Raw genomic sequence first — 15,467 nt, forward strand, 5'->3', positions numbered from 1 at the left:
ACATGCATTTTTTTGAAACCACTTCAGGCCTCCAATAGGAGGAGCTGTAACTTCACGCTTTATCTTTTCCCTGAAGACGATGCCAAAACAAGCATGTCTACGGCGGGATGTAAACCTGCAGCCAATTGGCTGGAGGTACTCGAGCCATTCGGCTCACCAAGCTGGCTGAATTGCGTTGCATGTACTTGATTTAGTTTTTTCATAAATATCATTCTTCATAAATCTCACTGTAATCATATGCTTTATAATGAGATAAAATCGTTCGCATTTGCTTACGTGAGTTATATTTATAATCGATATAACCTTTCGTCAAAATTAAGATATTAAAATTAATGCGTCTCATTTGCAGAAATAGTATACTTTTGTGACACCTAACGAAGTGTAATAATGACGAAATATAAGCATATCAATATTTTCTATCATGCGAAACTATCTAGAAGGAATTTGTCAGCGTGATCAACAAATAATACTTTCAGTATCTACTGTAGTTTTCGTTATTATGCTCATTATTTTTTTTTTTGTTTAAATTTGTCTTTACCTCAATTGTTTCATTAATTTTAATGCAAGGATTATCATTCAGTAAATCGAAAAGCGGGGAGGTTTTTCTGGGTGAATGAGAGGCAGAATGGGATATTTCTAATCAGCTTATTGGACTGCTCATTCAGTGTAATCACATCGGATGCCTCCAGTGCGGAGGCAAACTTTTTATCCATTCTGCTCTACGCTGCTCCACTTGTATGCATAATACCACCAGCACACAGCGTATTACAATCTGGGTGATCTTGTGTGACCTACCCTGTGGGGGTGCGATTATCACATCAGGTATACGGCAGGGCCGACGCGCGTGCCATTTATTGTTTCGAACGAGCGGGATGCAGTAGCTGACTCCATGTCGATAAGCCTTTTTCCCGCCCTTGTGCAGTTAGATGCGAGCAAGTGGGAGCTTAGCCATATGGCAGCCACCTCTACCCTAGTCGAGGTCACGTGAGTCGTACCATGTGACCAAGAGCAACCACGCTGCCGGCTCTGTGTCGGGAATCACTCGACGAGCGAGCAGGCGAACGAGCTCGCTGGCGCTGCTTGCGTCTAACGGGGGTGTTTTGCGTATGATTCGTAGGCTGTGTAAGTTGATCTCTGCTTTTCCCGTTAGTTTGGCGTTGAATGACGCGGCAGATGACAAACTCACCTCCGAAACGGGGAAGAGAACTTCGTACGAATTCGGAAAACATTGGTTTGTGTTAAGGAAACAATACCTGTGTGTTAAAGGTGTGTAGTATTCTAATGTTCAAAATGTGTTTGCCAAATAAAGTCTGTCTACCATACAGGCTTGTGAATGGAGGTAACACCAATGGACTGTCATCGGTGGGCATTCTTTGGTTATTCGCATCGTTTGTTTCTGGTAAGTATTGGTATTTTGAATAATTTTTCTATCTGTTGCCGTAATTGGGCGAAATATGAATTTCTTTCCCATCCAATTCATTTTTTATGAGGCTAAGCCATTATTATTTATCTTCTTCAAAACCTTAACAATTTCTCTTTTAGCTTGGATGAAAAAAATCAAACAAATGATTCGCAGTTCTGCTAAAAAATTAAACAATTATATTAGTCGTAAGTCCTGCGCAAAATTTGATAGTCATATCGTGAAATCTATAAGTTTTTTCCCAGTCTAGCTTAGATGGTTAGAAATTTAACAGTGCCGTGATATTTTTAGCGCCTAAATGAAATCAGGGCTGATGTAAATTTCAATTTCTATAGGTGGTAGTGGTGGCTGATTTTCTATGAGAAAACAATTTAGATTTTTTTCCAGCACTTCTAACTACAACTAATTCTAATAATATATGCTCATTTATCCTTCGATGTTTTGAAAAATTATTATTATTTTTTAAATGCCAAATAACTGCAGTTTTTAAAATGGAAAAGAATCCTCCAATTAGGGAAATTTTAGTTTCGCGAACTATTGCCTATTATGTATTCTATTAAAAATGAACCAGAAATTCATTGGATGTAGATGTTCCTATTTTGTGTTGTTGTTGTTGTTGCTATTTAATGAGTAATAATTGGATAGAAGGAAAAAAAATTGATTTTTTTTAAGTATACAGTTATCTAGATTTTTGTTTTTAAAAAATGAGAGAATGGATAGTTTTTTTTTTTTTTTTTGATAATTCTGTGTCATGGGATGTTTATTTTCGTTCACTGATATCCTATGGATCTTATCTCGAGAAAAAAAAAAAGAAAAAGAAAGAAAGAAAGAAGAAGAAAATACTCGCGCTTACATATTGTAATATAAAATGTACGTCTTGTTGATTTGCTAAGAGATAGAATTGATTTCCATCTCAAAGAATGAAATTAGCTCCATATTTCAGAAATAACTGCTAGGTTACTTTATAATATAATCCGTCTTCCATAATTGACGGAAATGCGTATTTTTTATTTTTTATTTTTATTTTTTTGTTCGTCTCACGTGAGGGACGAGTATCTAAAGTCGTTTGCTATGAATGTTTAACATGCGGAGTGTTTTAGAAAAACACTACCCTTGCTTGATTGCCGTTACATCCAAACGTCAGCCTCCTCCAAGATAGAAACAACAACAAAAAAGTGTATGCGGAGGGTAAAAGACGTCGCTCTTCCCAGCAAAACGCCTCCTCACAGGAAAAAGGAAAAAAAAAAAAAACTCTGAAGAAACACATCGGAGTGCACTTGACGGTTTTTTTTTTTTTTTTCGGTCGTTTCTTTTTGTTCTGTTTCAGCAGTTCATATCCTTTTCCAAAAGAAATGTTTTTTTTCCTACTTTAATCGATAACAAGCTAAGGAAATTACATTTTCTAGGATTTTCTATATGATGTAATATTCTTTCATTTATTATTATTATATTTTTTGCACTTCTGCTGGAAAGGCTTTGCTTATAGACTTTTGTTTCTAACTAAAAAAGAAAAGAACATGAAATTATTGTTCATATTATGCTATGAAACTGACAAATTAAAATCGATCAGTTTCATAGCATAATATGAACGATTTTAGTTCCTTAGCAACCGCTGTTGCTAACCGAATTGCTAGAGTCAGATAAAATCGAATAGAAACATTTTTAGTCCGAGTGCATTTTCTAAAACTATTTATTTTCTTTGTGTTTGCAAACTACAGCTATTGCACTGCAATAATTAACAGTAGCATCGGTCCATTGAAATGTTTTTTGAATGTAGTGCGTACATTCTATTAAATACATAAAGAAAATATAAATTAAAGCATACGCCATACAAAATCCCTACTGTCAAATATCTACGAAAAATTCCATTCATTGATGTAATTGACTGCCATGTTTAGAACAGCATCGACTCCAGTTATTCAATGTTGCATGCATATTCTATTAACCTGACTTCTTAAACCACAAATTGATGCAATTATCTATCAAAGGATATTTTATTTTTCTTTTCACAGCTCTACTTTCTCAGTGAATTTCTTGGATGTGCTTAGTGCATTGTTTAGCATCTACAGATAACCTTTTAAAAAGCTTCCTCGAAGCTATGCTATAAAGCAGAATTAAAAGTACTGGAAAACGTGCATTACGAAAAATACTGACCGAAGGTTTCTTGAACAACTAATGAGCATCGTTGAAAGACTATTGGATGAATTTTAAGAATGTAACCGGAAACATAAAATCGATTAGATTGTTTAAGATGGACGACTTTTCTGTCTTGTAACAAGCTTACAGCTGTTGTCTTGCATAACATATGACCGCATTAACTTCTATGATGCTGCCTTATTATCGTTTTTTTTTTCTTAATAACGACACAAAAAGTATAATTTATCGGGGAATATCGTATCCTTAGATACCTTAAGGGAGTAACTTTATCGCAAAATGGACTATTAAATTTGTAGGTAATTATGATCCCAGCTCGCCTGGTGGAGGTGCAATTTTTAATTTTCTACACATGGATAGTAATCATGGAGGTGCCTTTTAAGTGAATTCAGCTCGGTTTTATTTTATGATGTGGATATAGGAAAATGCAGGTATCGGTTTTAATACGGTGTTGATTTGTGGCAGTTGAGATAGGAATGGGGCGTTGATTATTGTTGAGCATATTGTAAATGATCAAGATATGTAGCAAAAGTGTAATTTTTTTTGGCTAGATGGGTGAAGCAAGAATGCTTTTCATATTCCCCGTTATCTGTAGAAGAAAGTGTATGGATGGGGGTAATATAGGGCTATAAGCTGTGATCATAGTGGGGTAACAACAATAGCTGAGCTTCAGTTAAAACTACATTGGCTACAGCATTGTCATCCGTTATCCTTTGTAATGTTTTCAGATTTCCTCCTTAATTTTTTATTTTAATTTTTGTTACTTTAGAATTTAAACTTAACATATATAAAAAATTAAAAGGTGTATACATTCTTAAAAAAAATATTGAATACAAAAGAATCTGATGATTGATTTTATAAATGATTTTCAAATGTAGTAGTATGGTTTTGCCCCTATGATCAAAGTCACAGCAGCATAAATGAATCTCTAAATAAGTAAAAACTCATGTACCTACATAAAAAGTAGGTACATGTAGGTACACAAAAGTAGTGTGTGTGTGTGTGTGTGTGTGTGTGTGTGTGTGTGTGTGTGTGTGTGTGTGTGTGTGTGTGTGTGTGTGTGTGTGTGTGAAGCTCTATATGATGTTTGTGATATCGACTTAAAATTATTACATCACGACAGGGCTAGTGTGTCACATACACACACAAAAAAAAAAAACCATAATGTCTTTCTGTTCTTATTTGGATATTTTGGTTAATATTTATATAAAAAACATATTTTCTCATATATTAATTTAAAAAAGAAAATTATTTAGAAATTGAAATCTATATCTATAAACATATTTTCATTGTCTAGCTGTTAATATTGTATGCGCATTGGTGCAAGAATAACGCCATAGTTCTTTACTAAAATGAATCCACAGGGCACTATGTTTTACTCTCATATATCCACTACTCAAATAGATTTTTTTTTTTTTTTTTTTTGTTCGTGTAATAGGATCGTTGCTTTGTTACCATAGTTACAAAATGCTCGAGCAAATGGAAAAACATCAAACTCTTCTTGGGTTCTCATTACTGAAGATAACTTCCACGGTTGCACACGGAAATTATTACTTATTGTGGGAGGATAATAGTTTCGCTAAATGACCATTCATTGTACTATTCATTAAACTAAAAGTTCTGGGGTTGCATGGAAATCCATTGGAGGAACGCTACTGTATGTATGTAGAGCAGGAAAATAATGTGCAGCCAGCAAGCAAGAAAAAAAAAAAAAAACTTTTCCATAATACGAACACGGAGTCTCTTCCGACGTCGCATTTAGCTACTTGATTCTGAGAAAATCCACGAGGTTAGGTGACGCTGGCGAAATCGGACTTGCAATATGCCGGAATGGTTCTGGCGACGCAAATCAAATTTCATCCCGTCTGCTGTTAGGATCGCACCTGCGACCTCCGTGCAAAGCGGTAGTTTTACAAGACAAGTCCCAAATAATGGCAAAGCTGGAAAATTAAGTCTCCTACTTTGTAAAGAGAATGTTTGTATTCTACATTTTATGTTGACCCACTTTTAGAATGTATATTTTTCTTCCTTGTAGACATACAAGGTCCTTAATTAACTCGGGATAGCGACTCCGACATACACAAATATTTATGTTATCGTAAAGCATTTTTCTGTAGTGTATACGCCAATAAAAGATGAGAAAAGATCTTTTGTGACTCCGCCCTTACACAGCATCTGTCTCTTTCTCTTAACATCTTCTGTTCGAATCCTCCTACATCCATTAAAGTTACTTTCCTAAAAATAGTTTCCCATTCAGGCGCTCAATACTGCACTGTTTAGGCTTAGAGTTCTCTCTCTGATGAAACTCAACATCTCAAAGGGAAAACCATTCGACATAACGAGGTATCTTACATAAATATAAAAGATCGCAGACTTGCTTCCATTAGATTTAGCTACAAAGCGTAAAATACCATCTAAAAGCATTGTCGTTTACAAAACACCGATTTTGTGTATGTGTTTCTTAGGAATTCAATTTCTTATCGAGAAAGCTTGTTTCATTTTCGAAAAAAAAAAAAAAAACTTTCTATACTTTATTTATATTTATGTGCTATTCTGTCTTATTTTACTAAACAATTCTATTTATTCAACTATAATTTCAAAATCATCCTTCTCATCATCATCTTCAGTATCAAGGATTTCACCCTCCCCCCAATAAAATATTTATGTTCCGTAACATCATCTTCTTATTCCTTTAATGTTATATTTTTAATTTATCCTGGTGTTCCTCCTTTCAATTTATATTGATAAACCAATATTTCTTTTCCTTTAAATTTATATTATTTCATTTCAAGAGAAAACTTTGAAAGACTTCAGCTTGTGAAATGTAGTTATAAGTACTTCGGTCGATTGGAATAAAAAAAAAATCAATATTTCTTACTCAAGCAAAAATAAATAATCCCATGTACTATGGAAACAAAGTTCCTGTTAGTTTCTGTTTTTCTTACGTAACCTAGTTTGCGTTTTCTTTTCGATTTATATTCCTGAAGCTACGCTGTTTTATTTTTAAATTTCCATCCTTTAATCCTTTTCGTTGCAATTTACATTCCTTATCCTACTTGCTTGCTCTTGGACATTTGTATTATCTCGCCAGCTTTTAGAGTTTAAATTTTCTGTAGAGCAGTTTTAGCTTAGCCGAAGTCAGCTATAGGATTGGAATTTATATATCACGATTTAAGAATATCCCCATAATATTATTTTATCTTATAATACGAAACCAAAGTTTTGATCATGTAATAGCTACATATACTTATGAGAGTTTGTTTCTTTTAGTAACGCATGAGTTGTTATTATAGAAGCGCAATTCCAACTGGAAGCTATATTTTATGTTTCATCACAGTATTTATTACAGGTTCATAACTAGATAACCATTTCGGATCCACAAATTCACTAAACCCAAAGCTGGCTTTCATAAGCAAAAGTTGTTTATTATAATTTTATTTGTCAGCTATTCGTCAAAACTCATCAAACTTAAAATTTAAAACAGAGTGCACTACATAATTTCAAAATTGCTTTGTGTTTTTATTTAAAATATTTGAATAATAAACTTATTTTCCTGTTGAAAATTATTATCGAAATATTTGTAATTATATCAAAATTAAATATTTATAAATAAATATTTATATTCATTTATTTACTTACGTTTAATTTTTATAAATTATTTAAAAGTTTGATGGGTTTTGAATTATTTCACAGCAGACTAAGTGACTTAATTAGGAAATGGCACAGAATTATTTCCATTTTTTTTTTTCTTCAGTTGCCTTCTGAAAGCTGGATGTAACTGCGAATTGATAATGGTTTCTTTAGCAACGCCCATGAGCGCCCTCTATGAAATTCACTCTTCTGTTAATAAAGCAGTAAAAAAAAAAAAAAATCGTAATTGGCACGGTTTCAAATTGGTGTTTCTCTAAAATATGTGTAAAGTATTGCGTAACGAGAACAGACACTATTTGAATAGTGATTTGTAAAATTAGAGCATTTTTAAATAAGGAAGAAGTTAAAAATTTATAATTTAATTACATGGCGATTTTTTTTTTTTATGAATGCGAGTTTATGATGATTGCCTTTCATTGAAATATTCATGGGACTAAGAAAATTTTAGATTTGGCATGGACGCCAACATTAAAATATGTGCTACGTAAATTATCTTTTATTTTATTAAAATCGATATTATTTCGTAGTCTGATTACCCCAGAACGCATAAAAATACAGCATATTTGTCGGAATGCAGTTTTTTTGCATTGGAATATCTTTCAATGCAAAATATCGACATGTCGCATATTTCGAAAGAAAATTAAATCAGATATTAATTTATAATTTTTATTTTAAGTGTCATTTCATTTACTTAGGAAACTAATTATATATATATATATATTTTTTTTTTTTAAATAGAAATCTTTTAGGTTTAAAATATCAATTAAAGGTGAAGTTCGTTCAGTGAGTTGGATTAATCTTAATAGATTGAGGAGCTCCTTAAATTTATTTTGATAGCTTTATTAAGATAAACGACATTGAAGGAAGAGAAAACGTAACCGAAAGAGAAAGAATTCGAGCTTAAAAAAAAACAACAAAAAAATAAAAAATAATTTGAGAATCGAACGTGGAATAGCTGAAATGCAAAAGGCCTAACCGTATTATCAAATATTCGATTTCAGGGATAGAAAGAGAGAAAGATATTGAAATTAATGACTCCGAACTAGAGCTGTAAGTTTCTTAAAATTGTATACGGTTGTATATCGCATCTGACAGTCTATTCGATGTAATTGATTAGAATTTCCGTTTCAGGCATGCGTTCGCATGTATTCGTTTCGCAACTTGGAAGAGAAAATGTATATTTAAAGAGATAGGATTCTAAGAGCAATAGTTAAAATATTGTTCTAATGATTTACGTTGAAAAACTCCAGTGGGGTCGATAAACAAATTACATATGCCTTGGCCTAGTTTCCACACATACTTTAACAATAGAAATTCACTGAGGGGCAATTTCTTCCAAAGAATACACAAAATATTTCTTTTCTGGGTAACGAAAAGCAAACTGGCTGCCACCTATTTTGGGATCAGTAAAATAAGGTTTCATTTTACCACAGTGTTCACTGCAAATACTTTCCTGTTTTCACGATTCCGGTAGACGGAAGAAACTCCGCTTTATTTTTGTTCGGCAGAGAAAAGATAGGTGGGTGAGTGGGATGAAAGTACCTGACCTAAATTGCACCAATCTAGAACATCTCTAGTGTCCTCTCTTGATGGCCATTGGTTTTATGGTTATAAAGACCTCACTTTAAAGGGTTAGACACATATGTTTGGAAGAAAGCAACGGAAAGTTGACGTTTAAATTGGAACGAAGGTTTAAATAACTTGTTTGCTTTCTTGATAATCTTGCCTGTTATTTAGAAAGCGAAAAGATTGAGGGAAAAAGTGGTTTTCTTGACTTTGTAAGGAACAATCGAAGACAAGTAAGATCAAAGACATTTGGAAAATCACATGTTCGAAGGCGTACACTCTAACACTGATGGGAATGAATTTTATTCAATGGATGGGTTAGCAGAATAATCGTCTGTCTCCAACAATATTCTCAGAATTAACATTGGCACCAATCATGGAGCGATTTCTTGTCAACGTTCCATGAAAGATTTTTTTTTCCCCTCCTTAACCTACAAGCTGCTTTTCGTAACGATAATCCGCCAACATTAACATCGAGTCAGTTTGACTACAGTATTATATTGTGACTCAGTGCATCTGTATTAGCTTCCTTCGGATAAGGCTAAGCAGAGTGTACCTAATCCGGTTGATAAAAAAAACGGCTTCTGACATTCTCTCTCTCTCTCCCGTTGATCTAGATGTTGAAGTAGAAATAAATCCATTGCCATGTAAGTAAATGTTGTACAATAACAGGCACTAAAACTAGTTTTTTTTTTTTAATATTTATTTATTTTTAATTCTTGAAAAATGGGAGTCCTTATGTTCTAAATTTAAGGTCGTTTTGCATAAGCAATATTCAATACAACTAAGGGGGGGAAAGAATACAATTACTTAAATAGTTCACATTGGTTATATAGTGTTACATCATAATATATTTCAAATGCCAAAATAATAGTTTAAGTTCTATTAAAATGTAGTCGGAATAATTTCATGTTATAATTATGGGATGTAATTCGTTATTGTCTTCGAATATTAGGCTGATACGTAAGTGGCAACTCAGTTTAAGCTTTAACACGCAGTTGCATGATTGGGTGGTTAGATGATAATCATTAACGCAAAATAGTAATCTAAAGTCATATTACAAAAATATTGTTCGTTACTGAAAAAAAAATGTTTTCATTGAAATGGTTTTCATAAATCCTTCACATATGTAGGTACTTATTGTTGATAACCTTGGCATATCATAATATGTTTTATGCAATGTATTACGCGTTAACAGTATTTCGACAATGCTTAGTAGTTGTAAGCATTGGATTTGTTCTGTCATGTATTCACGCGCCACTTTGGTTTGCTGATTTCAGGTTGATTTTGATAAGTGCTTGTTGGTTATTAGAAATGAAGAACAAAAAATTAGTTTCATTTAGTTACTTATTCTATTTTTTCTATTCAATATCGACTAGTTTAGAAAGTTGAGTAAAAATGCATATATTTTCATTTTATTTATTCTCCTTAAACGTTTTAGAAGCAATATTTAGTAGATGACTTTCATTTTAATTGATTTCATTTTTTTTTTGCATAAGCTACTTAAAAAACTTTATCTAAGCATTGTATTTTATTGTTTCCTCTTCACTTATATCTTGTTCCTATTAGTAATAATTTTATTTATTTATGTATATTTATTATGTTTTAAACATATCTTGAGGCCACATTTTCGATCTCTCGAATGACACCATTAATAAACAGAACTGAGAATTTGCGTTATAATCACAACGCAACATTTTTTTTTCTACATTGGTTTTTAATATTTTCAGCACGAGATATGCGGAAATAAAAATTATTATTGAGCATGGGCTGCAATTTTGTATGAAATTCAATGTGGATAAGAATTCATTGCACATTCTATCTCCAAGCTGCGCTCCTCGAGATGCCTTCTCCCTTTAAATTCAATTTTACATTTTGAATAATAAAGACTGATAATATTTTCTGATGATCGCGATAACCGTATTTTTTTCTTCAAGGCTAGTGCCTGTGTGTGGAAGTACTTACCGAATAGGCTTAATGCAGACACAGAACGTCTGTGTGATAGATAATTGGAGTGAATCTATAAAGAAAGATTTTGGTATGCCAGTTAGTTCAATTAATCCTCTTTTGAAAGAGATTTTTGAAGAACTTCCAGAAATATAAGAGAACATTCTAACTTAGGATGGATTTGAATTTTGCACGAACAGTGGTTCAAGCAAGAAGCAATGTCTTGAACGGAAAAGAAAACCAGGTTCCCTTGTTTGTTTTTCGGGAGGCCGAACGTGAGGGGGACTGTGCATGTAATGCACTTGTGTCAGGAAAGGCTTAGAAGTTTTTCATCACCTAGATAAGAGAAATTGATAGGCTTGATGATGTGGACATTATATTTTCTTTATTTTTGCGAGAAAGAAAATATAACTGCTTTTGTTAGAATTCTACGTTGCCCTGAATTCTACGTTGACTGATTGCCTCAGTGTGACCCCAGTGAAGAATGGCAAGGAGATCCAACATTTCAGATATTGGTTTTGGATATCATGGACGTTTGGGATGTTGGACCGCTACCAGATTTGTCAAATGAGGAGAATGGAGTATATCACCATCGTCATGAAATTCCTGATAGGCATTCTCAAGGAGCGTGCAGGATACGATGACAGTTTCATGATTGCATTTGGATTTTATTAGCTTCCTATCACCAGTTTTCCTCTAGTTTAATTTCTTATTTGTCAAATCTTCAATATTTTCAGAGCTTAAATTTTGTTCTTCAAAGGTTTTTTTTAGATCTTAGTCTTCCTTGGGTCATTTTCGTGATATCAAACGCCTGATTGATAGTCATACCTCTCTCATTTGGTTTAAACGATCCTACCAACTTAGATTAGTTCTGATTTCTTGAATGCTAAAAATGGCAAATTGTTTTCTAAAATGTATTCATTTTAAATAGGATTCTGTCATTGATTCCATCTGTTCACTCCACTTGTAGTCCTTGATCATCTGTTTTATTTCTGACCCGACTCTGAGATCGATAAGTTAAAATTGGTTTAAACACTCTCTTTTATACTGATAGTTGAGTTGAGTGTTTTTGCTTATATTTAACATTTCTTTATTTATATTGCCATATTCACTAAAACACTGTCTAAATAGCTAAAATGTTTTATTTTACTTGTTCGATAGGAGTTCCCTTCCGAATACCGTTGATGTATTCCATGTTCGTGCCTATTTTTTATAGTTTTTCTCTTTCTGTTGCTGATTTCATATGTGGAAGTTAAAGAGTCCTGAAGACTGTTATATTTATTTAGGAGCATAACACCATCTGCATAAAGTAAAGAGCTGAGATGAACATCTTCGATTTTCATATCAGATTTAATGCACTTTTCCTTTATAACGTATGCATAATGAATAACAACGGCTATGGCGTGCACTCATGTCTTGCACCCGATTTTACATCAAACCAAGAGTCCCTCCCTACATTCTTCAGTTCCAACAGCTGACTTGCAGCTTAAATTTAGACTGTAATGCTCTCAATAATGTATAATGTCTAATTTACATAATATAATTGAAGTTTTTGAACAGCTTTTGTCTGGCACCTTTTAGATCTATAAACTTAATGGAGATCCATTTTATATTCTCATGAATTCTCGACTGTTTGCTTAAAATTAAAAAAAAAAAAAAAAAAAACTAATTTTGACCACTGATTTTCGTCTGAATCTAGTTTGATCTTCTCCAGTTTTTTTTTTTTTATCCTCTTGTGGTACTTGAATAAACTTTATCACAAATTTAGTACGAAAATTCCTCTATAATTTTCATATTCAATTTTTACTTCCTTTTTTTTATTTAAGGTGGTTATTACGAAAGTTCTTGTGCAGCCATCGGCATTTCGATCTTGTTATTAAGCGTTCTGAATTATTCAGTAGCTATTGTATAACTTTTTTATTCCATATTTCAGTATTGCTGGTGAAATATGATCCACTCAAGCTATTTTCCCCACTTCGTGTTTCTCATGATATGCACTCATTCCGGATTGCATTTCTCTTGAATATTTTCTACTATTACTACTATTTAGTACGCTATTTAGCCATTTAAGTATTTAGAATTCAAATTATTTCCAGTTTTTATATCACTTTTATCATTGTGAAACTAAATGGATGATCGCTGGAATATACCATCACCAGCAAAACAGTAAAATAGGTTTCGGAATCAGTAAGAAGAAATCGAAAAATAAAAGAGAGAGAAAGAGGATAGAAAAGGAAACAAATCCCGAAGTACGTCTGTCTTAGTAGGAAAATCAAGACGGGCACTAAACGACCACGAGGAAATTGACTATCCATTTACAAAGTGTAGCAAGCAGTACATTGATGGCACTTTTGTGAGTAGGCTTTTATGCGAGACTCGACTGAATGTCGTGAAAACACAAGACCGACTTCATAAAATCTCCATGTATTTCATATCACTTGTTCAGTGGTGGACAATGTCAGTTAAGAGATCCACTGAGAATCGAAAATGTCACACTCCAGACTTTTAACTAATGATTAATCGATGGACTTCCGTGTGGTAAAGAAGTTGACTGTTGATGATTTTCTCTTTTTTTTGGGGGGGGGGGGATTTGCCTAATTGTAGACTAAATTCCATGCTCTTGTACACAATGCCAGCTGAGTATGATGTAGAGGGTACGTCATCTGGGTGTTCGCAGCCTAAGTTTTAACCCAAAGGGTCCACAGGATCAGAATTCGTCAGGCATTTCGTCACAGAAAACAGGCAAACCTCTCAGGAAAACACACCAGGCTTAATACTCTGGCCTTATAGCCTTAGATGCTTTGGTAGAAATTCCAGAAGACTACAATAACCACAGACTTTACTGATCTCAGTAGCGATACCGACTGAGCTACGGAGTCACGTTGGAAGGCGCCTCCGTAGGATATTGGTGAGTGCCACGCGACAATTTCCCCTTTCGTCTGGAATGACCTAGGTTTGAATCCCGTTTAGGGAATTTTCCGGACTAATACTGAGATAATCAGTAATCACAATACCCCCCCCCTCTCATAGATTTAGCTGCTTCGGTCATTATTCGAGGCCAAGCATATGTTGAAAAGCTTTGATCAAGTTCCTGTCGGGATTCGAATTCATATGTCTCAATCAAGTAAAATTATGGCTGTCTTCCGGCTTAGTTGCAGCGGAAGTAAAGGTTTAGTACACATCACAACATGCAAATTATATATTAAACTAGCACCATATCCGGTTGAAATGAACGGTCGTATGACAGTAATGTTCAGTAAAACCCATAACCATTACTGTACGTTATTTGATTAGTGGATGAAGTTTGAATTTAATGTCAAGTTCCTCTCTGTCAGCCTGGTAGTACATTGGTTGACAGCTTCCCTCTCTCTTATGCGAGCTTTGTTGCGATAGCGCCTTCTGCTCTCGTTAATTGTTATTAATTAGTATTCGAGTGACAGCTCCTGTCTTATGCAGCTTTCCTAACTATAAAATTCCGCGTGCTGTTAGATATCATGAATAACTGACCTTCGAAAAAATATAATAATAAAATGAAAAAGTTAATCGCCAATGCTGAAGGTGAGTATATAAGTGCATAAACCGTAGAGGACACTTTTCGAACCCGGAGATTGAAGAGGTTAAATAACAATTCGACTAAAAAAAAATATATATTTTTTCATTTAATGCGATTCAGTGTCAAATCTTATTGAGATCAAGTTAGAAGTAGAAAATTATTATTTTCAACCTTTCACATAGCTTCATTTAGGTTAATAAAGGCACGATATCTATAAATTACCTAAATTCTACTACATATTGCGTAAAGGCAATGGCACTGAAAAAATCGGGTCAAAATCGATTAATATTTTCAAGGGAGGGTCAAATCAGAGTATCTTGAGGGTAACGCGTGCACACATAGTGTAGTGAAGTAGTGGAAACAGTCCTATTTTTAAATTAAAGATAGTGATAAGTATAGTATGTCTTCACATTTAGTCTAGGGTGTTATTTAAAGCAAACATATAACCTGGACTCGACTGTACAATGCTGGAACAGATTCGTCAATGACACACAACGAAGACCTTAAAAATTCGTGTAAATACTTAGCACATAACAACATGCAAATTATATATCGAAAGAATCGCCAAATGCATAACAGCGAGGTGGTGAGTGTGACAACACGAACAAACAAGCACAGAAATATGCAAGAAGCTAACACAAAAGACCCAAGAAGATGGACTAAAATCAATCCCCTTAGTCTGATCCGAGAAGTGTCAACCAGCAGTTGTGCTTTACAGCGGCTTAGATCAGTAGTGGAGAACATTACGTAAAGAGCTCAAATTATGGCAATGCACAACGCAAAATACACGGTGTAAAGAACATTATAATGGTTTGTAGAGAGTTGACAATTCTCGATGGTAGCGAAAAATCACTGTAGACTTTTTTTTTTCTTTCTTTCTTTCAGATCAGGTAGCAGATTGTAGTTGTGGTGAATACCTAAGGAATCCCAGAAGTGTATATTGATGCTCATCCTCAGCCACCGTAAAGAGTCCGCAAAAAAACCAAGAGAAATAGCTCCAAATCACTAAACATTTCCAATACCAAACATAATCTCAATTAGGATGATGTACTCAGGGCATCATCTTAAATGGGATTATGTTTGACGGACTTTGAGGTGCTAAAAATGTGTAATGGTTTGGAGCTACTTCTCGATGCTAAGACCCTTGTAGTGACCGAAAGGATGAAATTCTGAATA

The 15,467-nt window shown here is 33.8% G+C and overlaps 1 protein-coding gene across 1 annotated transcript in view; it reads left to right on the plus strand.

Moving 5' to 3' along the window:
- Positions 1 to 1,140: 1,140 nt before the first annotated feature.
- Positions 1,141 to 15,467, plus strand: part of LOC150107733 (neurotrimin-like) — a 274,283-nt gene continuing 259,956 nt past the window's right edge. The window contains exon 1 of the mRNA XM_090391503.1: positions 1,141 to 1,399. Within this exon, the coding sequence (XP_090247629.1) occupies positions 1,282 to 1,399 (118 nt within the window). The 5' untranslated portion in view covers positions 1,141 to 1,281. The remainder of the gene's footprint in view (positions 1,400 to 15,467) is intronic.

This window comes from Typopeltis vanoorti, chromosome 4 (genome assembly GCF_054136105.1).
Source record: "Typopeltis vanoorti isolate ZY-2024b chromosome 4, IOZ_Tvanoo_1.0, whole genome shotgun sequence".
NCBI classification, from domain to species: domain Eukaryota; kingdom Metazoa; phylum Arthropoda; class Arachnida; order Uropygi; family Thelyphonidae; genus Typopeltis; species Typopeltis vanoorti.